General features: G+C 36.0%; 1 protein-coding gene across 1 annotated transcript in view; it reads left to right on the top strand.

Annotated features, from left to right (window-relative positions):
* Positions 1 to 836: 836 nt before the first annotated feature.
* CCDC171 (coiled-coil domain containing 171) overlaps positions 837 to 12,645 on the top strand; it is a 245,552-nt gene continuing 233,743 nt past the window's right edge. Inside the window, exons 1-3 of the mRNA XM_054727636.1 lie at positions 837 to 841; positions 1,082 to 1,217; positions 8,455 to 8,629. Coding sequence (XP_054583611.1) covers positions 837 to 841; positions 1,082 to 1,217; positions 8,455 to 8,629 — 316 coding nt within the window. The remainder of the gene's footprint in view (positions 842 to 1,081; positions 1,218 to 8,454; positions 8,630 to 12,645) is intronic.

The raw sequence follows: 12,645 nt of genomic DNA, 5'->3' as shown, positions 1-12,645 counted from the left end.
TGTTGGGACTCTGGTGTAAATCAGGTTGCTTTCCCCACTGTTGACTTTGAATTTAACTCTCATACGTGCATCAGTTACCACTTGTCCGCCTGCTTTCAATATCTTATTGCTATTGGCTCATCTTCTGTGTTCTTTTTTCTTGTGAGTTTATATCTCTAAATTCTCTTTACTGTTGTTATTATTTTTAAAAAATATGTTAAAATTGATTTTTGGAGAGCAAGAAACATTGTTGTGAGAAACATTGATAGGTTGCCTCCTGCATGCCCCTTCCCTGGGAGTGAGCCCATAACCCGGGCATGTGCCCTGACCAGGAATTGAACCGGCAGCCTTTTGGTGCAGGGGACAACACCCAATCAACTGACCTCCACAGGCCAGGGCCCTTTGCTGTTATTTTAATTAAAATTTTAATTTTAATTTTGGGGAGAGAGTGCTTTAGCATGCCCTTTTAATGCAGGAATCTATATTCTCTTATTTATACTTTTAAAAATATATATATTTTATTGATTTTTTACAGAGAGGAAGGGAGAGGAATAGAGAGTTAGGAACATCGATGAGAGAGAAACATCGATCAGCTGCCTCCTGCACATACTGGGGATGCGCCAACAACCAAGGTACATGCCCTTGCCCGGAATCGAACCTGGAACCCTTCAGTCCGCAGGCCGACGCTCCATCCACTGAGCCAAACCGGTTAGGGCTATACTTTTTCTTTTTGTAATATGTATTACATATATAATAAGTAAAATATTTTAAAGAGGTAAAAAGGAAAGAACTTAGTCTCTTGCAAAACTGCCCAGCTTGTGATAGGATCAGACAGCCATAAGTACCAATCTTGACCAATGTGGTGATTTTCCAATGGACAGTGGTTTGTTTCTAGTTGTGTACTGTTTTGCATTTCTACCTAGCAATCAACATCTTTTACTAGATTGTAAGTTGTTTTTTTTTTTTTTTTTGGGGGGGGGGGGCAGGACCGTATCATGTTCTCAGTGTTTTGTTTTGTTTTGAAAAATAGTAATCAAAAATACCAGAAGTGCTGGAAATATACTTATGGAGAATTTTATTTTATTATAATCTCATTTTATAGGTTGAAGAATGTCTCACCTGATGTAAAACAAATGTTTAAAAGTGAAGCAGAATTGGATATTACTACTGATTTCAGAAAGAAACTCCATCGGGCTAAGAGAGAAAAATTAGAAATAACAACTAAGCACAATGCAGAGGTAGAATTTATTTTCTTATCCAATAATGTTAAAAATTGATTAATTTAGATTCATTTTGTGCTGGTCCAGTGGCTCAGTTGGTTGGAGCCTCATCTCTTACACCAAAAAGGTGGCGGGTTTGATTCCTGGTCCCGATGGGTACAGGAGGCAGCTGATTGGTTTTTCTCACATTGATGTTTCTCTCTCTCTCTCTCTCTTTCTCTCTCTCTCTCTCTCTCTTTCTCTCTCTCTCTCTCTCTCTCTCTCTCTCTCTCTCTCTCAAGTTAATAAGTAAAATATCCTCAAGTGAGGAATTAAAAAATTAAATTCATTTTATATTATAAACTCTATGTTTAACACTTATCACCATAACATTTTTGTGCTTAAAAAGGTACTTAAAAAGAAAATGGATTTTTTTAATATAGTGGAATTGCATAGGGGTATTAAAGTAGAAATTTAACTAGTTATTATCTTTATTTGTATGTTGTCTTAATTAATAGGTAATCTTGATTAAAATATTGATGAAAGCATTGGTGACTAAAAGATTTGTAAATTAGACATTTTTGAAATCTTAATGCAGGTTTCTTTGATCTCAGTCATGCAACAATCTCTTAAACAAGGAAATTTGAGTATGAAACTTTTAATCTCTGTAATTTATAAATTTTTAATTTTTAATATTACTCTACCTTTTATTTTATTAGTATGTGTGTATGTATATATGTATTTTATATGTATATTAGAGGCCCGATGCACAGATTTGTGCACTGGTGGGGTTTCTCAGCCTGGCCTGCAGGGATGGGCTGAAACCGGCTCTCTGACATCCCCCGAGGGGTCCCAGATTGCGAGAGGGCTTAAGCCAGGCCGAGGGACCCCACCAGTGCATGACTGAGTTCGGGAAGGAACCGCGGGAGGGCTCCCGGGCGTGTCTGGCCTGTCTCACCCAGTCCCTATTGGCCAGACTCCAGCAGCAAGCTAACCTACAGGTGGGAGTGTCTGCCCCCTGGTGGTCAGTGCACATCATAGTGACTGGTTGAATGGTTGAACTAATGGTTAGACACTTAGCATATTAGGTTTTTATTATATAGGATGTATATATTCTAAGGACAGTAGTTATCTTTTCCTGTAAATTAAGTTATGAATTATATATTTATGTCGCTTCTGTTTTTTTCTGTTTGCTACTTTTTCTCTTTTTAAATCTTACTCATTCTTAAAGCTCAGCTTAGGCAGCCTATGTAGTGAAAAGAATATTGACTTTCACAGATTTGGATTCATTCTTGGCCCTTTTATTTATAAGATATGTGACCTTGGGCAAGTTGTACATCACTGGTTTCTTATTCTGAAATGTTGGTCCCAAAAGGTTATTGTGGTAATTAAGCAGATTTATAAAGTGTCTGTGCACTGTTATAGTAGCTATAATTTATTGACACTTAAGTATAAACAGTGTGTATTTCTTCCCTTTTTACTAAATTCTGATGCTGTTCTGTCAGGAAACCTTTTAAAGCCTCCCTAGGTGACACTGATCACTCCTTTCTTTGCTTTTCCAAATGCTGCTGTTGCAGATATTTTAGAGTTAAAACATTTATTTCATGCTTACCTGCTCTTCTTAGTCTGTAAGCTTCCTGAGAGCTGAAAGCAGTGACCAGGCTTTGTCTCTCTGTCTCTCACATGGCTTAGGCCCTCAGCAGCTGTGTGTTGAATAAATGTTTGAAAAATGATGTTTTTCTGGGTCTCTAAGGAACAGTGAGAGGTTTCTGATTAAAATAACAAGCAACGCATACATGATTGTTTTATTTGTATTTTTAATGGCAGATGAGGTAATTTTAAAATGAGGTAATTGAAGTAATTGCTTTTATTTACTTATAATATTACATAGTGAATATAAAGTGGCATTTGTTAAATTTATGCTAATTGTTCATAATCTCCAAAACTTATATTTTAAAACCAAATGTACATTAGTGTCATGATAATCATATCATTTATTTACATTAAAAATATTCTTTTATGTATTTTTGCCGTTATCATCAGATTTCTCTTAGCAGAACACACTATTTATTGTCTTTATTTAATAAAAATGTTTTGAAGCGTGTTCACATTAAAGAGATGGGAAATTATTTCAGGGAAGAAAGAATTTTCTCAAAATAAGCAATTAGAATTGGTTCAATGCCAATTTCATAATACTATTTATTCTTATTGTTTCAATTATTTGTTCAGATGATTTTACTTATATTATATAGTAATATTTTTCGCTGTATAATCTCCAAATATGCCTTTTGTAAAGCAAGGCAGAGATGAATAAAACTATCTAGCCATCCAAAATAAGGACATATATAGGGTATCCCAAAAAATGTATACACACACTTTGAATGATTATAAAGGCAGTGTTTATAACAGTATATTTCATTTTCAAAATTGAGCTATCAGCTTTTAAGTGTGTATACATTTTTTGGGGGACACCCTGTATTTGCCTTATCAGATATTCCTAGTGCTAATACACATTATGGTAGATGATTGGCACAAAATGTCTTTATTTTAATTTTATTATTTTTAAAAATTTAATTTACTGGGGTGACATTGATTAATAAAATCATACAGGTTTCAAGCATACAGTTCAATAATACATCATCTGCATACTGCATTGTGTGCTTACCACCCAAAGTCAAGTCTCTTTTTGTCACCATCTCTCCCCGCTTTACCCTCTTCCACCTCCCCCTAACCCCTTTTCCTCTGGCAAACACCACACTGTTGTCTGTACTATGTGCTATTTATTTATTTGTTTACTTAATCCCTTCATCTTTTTCACACAATCCCCCAATGCTCCTCTCCTCTTACAGCTGTCCTATGTATCTAGGATTCTATTTCTATTATTTTGTTAGATTAGCACAAAATATCTTTAAAATCTAAATGTTCATTGGTGGATGAATGGATAAAGAAAATATCGTATATACATACAATGGAATATTATTCAGCTATTAAAAAAGAATGAAATTTTGCCATTGCAACAACATGGATGGACCTTGAAGACATTATGCTAAGTGAAATATGTCAGTTAGTGATAGATAAATATGTGTGGAATCTAAAAAACAAATAATCCAAACAATCGTAGGTCATAGAAATATAGGCGGGTGTGGGAGGTTGGGTGAAATGGTCAAGAGTAACAAATGATAGAAACTTCTAGATATAATAAGTCATGGGGATGTAATTTACAGCATGGTAACTTCAGTTAATACTATATTGCAAATTTGAAAGTTGCTAAGAGAGTAGATCTTAAAAATTGGGACAGATGGGAGAGGATAAAGAAGAGCAATATAACTTTCTTTAGCCAAGAGACACTGGAAACCTAAGACCAAGCAGTTAGGAACTGAAGATACTGTTTGACTGATTCAGCCAGTCTTAAGAGCTGAGGTTCTTAAGCTAAAGTCCTCGGAAACAGAGAAATCAAGGAATCCATGTACTTGGATGGGGGAAAATAACATTTTAATTTTTATTAATCTCTAACTCATATTAAACATTTCTTCAGGTATGAAGGATTTGATGCAGCCAGTCCTTCTCTTAACAACAAGCCATAATAGTATTAGCAGTAGTTTTGAATTTATCATCAAGAGAAATCATAGATACCACAATTCAGTTATTGCAAATATATGGAAATATTGTTTATACTTGTCACTACTTTGAAATTACAGTGGTTATTAGACATAAGAGTAGAGCTTGTTATTTAATGTTATTAAAGAAGTATATAAATTACAGTATCACAAATTTGTCTCTATGTCATATATTTGTTTTTATACTAGTACTTTGATTCTTTTTGTTACCCCCACATATTTTTTTATGCATTTAATTACTTATCCTTGAGAAGGCTTTGCCAGATTGCCAAAAATGGTCATGGGACAAAAATTGTGAAAAATCTTTCTTTTAGAGGCTGAGACATATTGCAGAAGGCATAAAGGAAGAACCAGAGAGAAGGTTCTAAAATAGTGGTTGAGCATACAGACCTAAAAGAATGCAGATATATTTTTTAAAAGGAGGGACATATTTTGCTGCTGTTGAATGTTTTAGTGCATGTGTTGAACCTTACGTGAGAAAACAACCTCAAGGGCCGAGGATATGTTTACTAGCTACGTAGATAGTATTGGAAATCAAATAATCAGGTAAAAGGAAGGGCATTAATAGAGGGAATTGATTGTACTGGTGATGGGAGACCTAAGAATCCAAACAGGGATTCTTAGGAGCCACCCAGAGATTACTAATGGCAGGAAGCCACCACCACCTCTAGGGCAGAGGGCCAGTGGGAGCAGATAATGTTACCAGAGTCCAGAGTTGGGGCTGTCTTATGGGAAGTAGAGCCATGGTAGGGGTTGTTCGGTCAGTGTTGGAATGTGGAGAGAAAGTATGGGGAGCTGGAACCTCAAAAGAGATGCAGCTACTGACAGCCATTTGGCACGGGAGCATGGGAATTACAGTTCCTATGGTAAAATACTAGAATAGAGCAAAAGAAGGGGTTAGGTAATGGATCTGAGGTCAAATGCGCAAATGATTGGCAGTCTACACCTTATGCTCTTCAGCATTCGTTATCTAGTGGCTAATTGCTACCAGTTGGCCTTTGCCAGTCTGGAAGTCCATCATTGCAATTGAAATTGGGGTGTTCATCTCAATGGTGGCATATCCCACATTATCTCCACCATCCATTATTATCTTTGGCACATACAGGTTAGCCACCAGAGCTTTCTAATGATGCTTGTGCTGCCTCCTCCAGTGCAGTTTATAGCATTTTAATTAGGAGAAGAATGCCTTTGGGTCCTTCAAGAGGAGGTAATAAGGGAAAGGGGAAGTTTTGGTTTGCTCATAATAAAACTACTCCCATCTCCTTAAGTCTCCATATTACATCAGGAAAGTACTGGCATTTTGACCTCATTAAATGATTGTAGGCCGTTGTTAAAATCAATTTACAGTCATCTATCCAAGCAAACTGTTAGAGCTAGCTAGTTAAATCCAAATCAATCCTATATATGTTCTGCAGGTTCCCGCTAGTAAAAGATTATCAAGATCCTGCAGTTCTTTTGCTGTATAAGCTATTTTCTTCTGGACCTGACTTTGCATTTCTCCTCTTGCAGCAAAGAGAGTTCTGAGTGTCTATAGAGACAAAACGTGCTTCAGGTGTGGTCATTACTAAATCTTCAAGCAAGGGAAGGCTAGTTACCTCAGACAGGGAGGAGAGGCTGCTTTTGTTGGCAAGGGATGTTCAGGGGGGGCATTTGGGAGTTTACATTTTTCAGGTGTATCTAATTCCAAAAGCCCCCACCCATTTCTTTCCTTCTTACCTAATGCCCAATTGATACTTAGCATCTTTAATTTTTAATTTTTTTAAACTGATTTCAGTGAGGAAGAAAGAGAAACATCAGTGATGAGAGAGAATCATTGATCAGCTGTCTTCCCACACGGGGGATCGAGCCCTGACTGGGAATCGAACCGTGACCTCCTGGATCATAGGTGGACGCTCAACCACTGAGCCACGCCGGCCGGGCGATACTTAGCATCTTAACATTAGAAACTTGGGGAGGCTCTTTATTCAACTTGTAATTCTGCATTTCCCATAATTAGATTTTTTTGGTCTAGTCCTTAGCCTTGTCTGTCCTGGGGTCATGATAAATAAGAGATTCTTTTACAGTTGACATAGAAATTCTCTGGTTTTCTGATCATCTTGAGTTGAGATTATCATTTTGTTTTTATAAATTCTCTGATACAGCCTTTTTACCTCAAGGTCTTATAGTGAACTATACTGCCATAATGGTCAAATGCAGCTGCTACTTTATTTCCCACAGGCTCGTCTTTAACTTTACTCTAAACAACTGTACATGATAATTTAAAAAATTGTGATCCCACTATATCTCATGGATCCCTAGTATCCCATTTCCAGGTAGAGCTCTTCATTGTATTTAGGCTCATATAGGTTCACCACCCAATATTAGAAACCCATCTTGAGACCATTTCTGATACCAAGAGCTATGTTACTTGGTGTCCAGTCAAGAAAATAGACATTACTTTAGGTCTGTCAACAAAAGGACATTAGTAAAGGCAATCGATCACCCAGGTACTAGAATTGCTGCAAGACAAACGGGATATTATCAACTCAGAGGGTAACAACATGTGAAGCTTCTTCCACTCAGAGTAATATTGACTTTGTAATTAAGGTTGTTGTATGATTTTTTTTTTTTACTATTGAAAAATATTTATAAATTCTTACAGGTATAGTGTTATGAAGATATTGCTATTCTAAAAATTTGGATGGGAAATTATTTTATGTTTTATATGTGGAAAAAATGTAACTGTTACACTCTACATGTTAATAGCGACTTAAGTGATTTCTGATGTTGTCCTGCAGAGATTCTTGTGTCTTTTATTTGATAGTAGCTCAAAGCTTTCCTAAATGATACTTTTCTAGCATTCTTTCTGATCTACCGTTTTTTCTTTCCCACCAGCAACAGCTTTTCTTTGAAATATCATAACATTTTTACCTCTTTTATAAAAGTTATGCTATATGCCTTTCTATAGTATTGAATTCCTGGTTTTTATATCTTTCACTGTACTTAGCACATAGCAAGTGTTTAATATTATTTAATGAGTCATTGATTCGACAATAGAATTTTAGTGTGGGAAAGGACTTTACAAATCACCTAGTTCTAATTTTCAGACCTATGTTCTGTCACATTAATTCATGGAAGGATATTAGGTAAATTAAATCTAGTCATTAGATATTTAGATATTAGTTCATTCAGACCCCTGCAAAGTTGACATTTTTATTACTTTAGGCTCTACTAGTAAATTCATAATCAAGAGAAATAATATAGACAATATTTACCAAACTATATATTGATGCAGTTTGCTTCTTGATTTCATTTAGAGATTAGGAGGGGAGGAGGAGGGAATGAATTTTTAAGTGCTTACTATGTGTCATGCATTTTTTCCACTTCTTAGATATAACTATAATCTGAGTAAAACTTGTGATTTTCCTTTATTTTTATAAGAATTTAATATAAGAATTAAAATTTTTTTCCTCTGGTGGATTCCCTAAAATAAGAAAATTACTAGTGTCATTTGGTAAGGCTAGTGTTTCTTTTCCAGTCTTTCAGAAAGTATAAATTCTTGTCTTATAAATATTATGGAAACAAGTTTTTCTAAGAAATGTAAATGTTTGGGTTAATGATCTCATAATCTTGGAAACATATTGTAATATTGGTTCATGATATCAGAAATTCGCTTTTAGCTGGCAAGCTATGAGGGCCAGATTGCCAGGCTACGCTCTGAGGTTGAAAAAGGAGAAGCATTGCGACAAAGTTTGGAGTATGACCTGGCTGTTGCTAGAAAGGAAGCTGGTCTTGGAAGACGGGCTGCTGAAGAAAGGTTAGCTGAGGCACAGAAGATCCAAGAAAAACTCTGTGGTAAGACAATTTCCATTTCTTCCCACGTTAAGAATTGTGACTTCATTGAATATCATTGCTTGGTGTTTATGCATTTCATATAGGGTCAGAGGTAAGGTTTTGATTCATTGACTGGCCTTTGACTTTGGTGGGTGTGTATAAAGTTTTCTGGCAGTTATGTGAACATTTATCTACTTTACATTAATTTTTTTATGTTGTGTATGTGTGGAAAAAGGGGTTCAACATTCTGTTAACCACTTAAAAATTTCTTTTTTAAAAATATTTTTTTATTGATTTCAGAGAGGGAGAGAGAGATAGAAACATCAATGATGAGAGAGAATCATTGATCTTCTGCCTCGTGCACGCCCCCCCCACCGGGACTGAGCCCAAAACTCGGGCATGTGCCCTGATCGGAAATCAAACCATGACCTCCTGGTTCATAGGTTGACATTCAACTGAGCCACTGTAGGGCACTTTTCATTTTTCTAATCCTCACCCAAGGATATGTTTATTGATTTTAGAGAGAGAAAGAGATAGAGAAGAACACTGATGTGAGAGAGAAATCAATCATTTGCCTCCTGCACACACCCTGACCAGGATTGAACATAATAAGTATGTGCCCTGACTTGGAATCAAACCTGCAACCTCTTTGGTGTAATGGGTGATGCTCCAACCAACTGAGCCACCTGGCCGGGGCCACATAGAGATGAAAAGAAATGTATTGGAGGCCTTTTACCACATATTGTGTTGAATTAGAATCTCTAGCTTGAGAGAGTCTGTAGGTACAAGAAGCCCTGCAGGTGATTTATTGATTAGCGAAGTTTGGGGACCACTGGGTTAGAGTGTGGTGCCTAGAAAAGAAAAAGGCAGCTGACTTAACTCTCAAAAGTTATCTGTTAATATAGCATATGACCATCTTTTAAAAATCTTTTACTTAAGTATATCTTAAAGAAATGTGCTTAGATAAGTGTAAACTGATCCTAAGAACCCAGATCATGAAATATAAAATTACCAGAGTCCTTCCACATGGATAACTGCTATCCTGATTTTTAATAGCAAGGATTAATTTTGCCCTTTTTTTGGTACTTTATGTGAATGGACTCACAGAGTACTCTTTTGCATCTGACTTCTTTCCTTCAACATTGTTAGACTTGTGAGTTCATCCATAATGCTTTATGAACTTCATATTGATATTTAGTATTATATTGTGTGGATATTCCCCACTTATTACCCACTCACTATTGATGGACATTTGGGTTATGTCTGAGTTTTGGTTATTAAGAATAATGTTGTTGCTCTGGTGGTATGGCTCAGTTGGTTGGGTGGACGGAAAGGTTCAATTCTCTGTCAAGGCACATGCCCTGGTTGCCGGCTCTGTCCCGGGTAGGAGGTGCGCAGGAGGCAGCTGATCAGTGTTCCCCTCTCACATTGATATTCTCTTTCTCCCTCTCCCTTCTCTCTCTAAAAATAAATAAAAATATTAAAAAAAGAATAATGTTGCTGTGAATATTTTTGTACACAGCAGGTGTTAACTAAGAGAACACTGAAGATGAATTCAGAAGATTTAGGTTTGAGTCTGGATCTACCACTTATTTACTGGTGTTTGAACCTAGGTTGTTTCAAGGATGAAATAAGAAAATGAAAGTGCTTTGTTTACTGCATGAGGCTAAACAAATGTTAAGTTATAATTATTACAAAAGTTAGGTACTCTAGTCTTGGCCAGCTGTCTTGGGTTATTGTCATTGCTCAGAAGTGTTTTTGATTACTTCTGGCATTTAATAACTATACCACTTAGGAATAAAAGGATTGCAAGGAACTAGATATACCAGTTAATGGCTTTAATTTAATTATGAGGATATTGAAGTCCAGGGAAGTTACTTGCCTAAAGTAAAATAATTTCAATAGACATGTTATAGAGGAACTGGAGAAATGGTCACAAATTACATGAAAAATGCTTAACCTTACTTTTCATTAGGGAAATGCAAATTAAAAACCACTGTGACTATAACTACATGACCCATCAAATGGCTCTAACTGAAAAAACTGTTAGTACCAAATGCTAATGAGGATATAGAGCGCTGGAATTTTTATAGTTAGTGGAAGAGTAAAATGGTACAACTACTTTGGAAAAAAACTGGCAATTTCTTTTAAAATAATCATATCATTATCCTATGACTCAGCAGTTTTACTCTTTGGTATTTCTCCCTGAGAAACATTTGACTTGTACACCAATTTTCATAGTAGCTCTTTTATGACAGCCACAAATTGGAAAAAACAACAACAAAAAACAACCTGTAAATATCTATTGATAAAAGAATGAAGAAATAATTTGTTATATTCATACAATGGAATACTACTCAGCAATAAAAATGAACCAGTTACTGATACATGCAATCACATGAGTGAATTTCAAAACCATTATGCTGAATGAAGTTTATATACAAGAGGACATCCTGCATGAATACATTTATATGAAGTTCTGGGACAGAGAAAACTAATTGTTGGTGAAAAAGAAATCAGAACAGTGGTTGCCCCTGGGATGAGTTAGCAGTAGGGATTGACTGGGAAAAGGTATGAGGAAACTTTCTGTGGTAAAGGAAATGTTCTATATTTTGATAGGGGTCTGGGTTCCATGAGTGTAGGCATTTATCAAATCTCTTTGAATGGTATACTTAAGAGATGAGCATTTCACTATATGTAAATTTTACCTTCAAAAAAGTGAAACTATATTGAATTCTAATTAAAAATATGAATGCTGAATTATTTAGGAGTGAAATATATTTGCAACTTGCTCTGCAATGCATAAAAAGTATTATGGTTTGATGGATGGTAAGTGAATGGATGCATAGATGAATGTGTGATAAAACAAATATAGTAAAATATTAGCAGTCATAGAGTCTAGGTGGTTTTATGGGTGTTCACTGTATAATACTTCAAAGTTTTTGTATTTTGAAAAATTTTATGATAAAATATTGAGGTTAGTGAAAAACAAACTAATGCAGTTATGGGATATTAAAAAATATAATCCCATAATGATTGAGACACGACAAGAAAGAAAGTTTTGGAAGCTGGAAAGCAAATGGATGAAGGATAACTGATTTAACAGACTGAGATGTTAGAATCTTAAACCAGGAGTGGGGAAAACTAGCAGACAACTTGTTTGAGAGTCAAAAGTCTTATGAACTGCCTGGCTGGTGTAGTTCAGTGGTTGAACGTCGACCTATGAACCAGGAGGTCATGGTTTGATTCCCGGACAGGCACATGCCCGGGTTGTGGACTCGATCCTCAGTGGGGGATGTGCAGGAGGCAGTGGATCAACGATTCTCTCTCATCATTGATGTTTCTATCTCTCTCTCCTTCTCCCTTCCTCTCTGAAATCAATAAAAATGTATTTAAAGAAAAGTCTTATGAACTGGAAGCACCAGGTACCTTTGGGATTAGGAATTGGAAGTAGCTGTTTGTTCTTCAGTCCCCTTCCCACTAGCATGCTACTCTTGATTGTTACCACTCGGGAGGCTTAATCTCTGGAAATGATAAAATAGAGGGTCTCAAGACTGGGAAAAACAGGAAGATATCATATTCAATGCTGAATATTGAGGAACTATTTCTCCCAGCTTCCTTTTTCTATTGGCTTCACCAGATTTCTGCATTCCATGTGGGAGCTTGGAAGACTAGTCTGTGGGTCACCTGACCAAGCCATATAAAAAAAAACCTAATGATACTGATCTGTGGCCAGCCAGATTCTCCTCCAGTGAAGATCACAGGTGTTAAGCTCCACACTGTGTCACCCTGTAGTTACTCCTAATTGAGAGCAAACAACCAAGAATTACCAGATACTTAGGGAAAGCCTCTACTAGTTGAATGGAGAGAAAAAATTAACTTGAAAGAATCAGAAACTCTTCAGGGAGAAGATTTAACAAACAAGTAGCATTAATATCCTTAGAGCTAAAAGAGATTATATGCCACCTGTGAGGCAAGAACCAGATCCCATAAAAAAGAAAGCTCTTAGAAATTAAAAATCTGAAATCAGAAATTAT

Source organism: Eptesicus fuscus, chromosome 15 (genome assembly GCF_027574615.1).
Source record: "Eptesicus fuscus isolate TK198812 chromosome 15, DD_ASM_mEF_20220401, whole genome shotgun sequence".
Lineage (NCBI taxonomy): Eukaryota > Metazoa > Chordata > Mammalia > Chiroptera > Vespertilionidae > Eptesicus > Eptesicus fuscus.
Note: the sequence above shows the minus strand (reverse complement) of the source record. Positions and strands in the feature narration are given on the sequence as shown.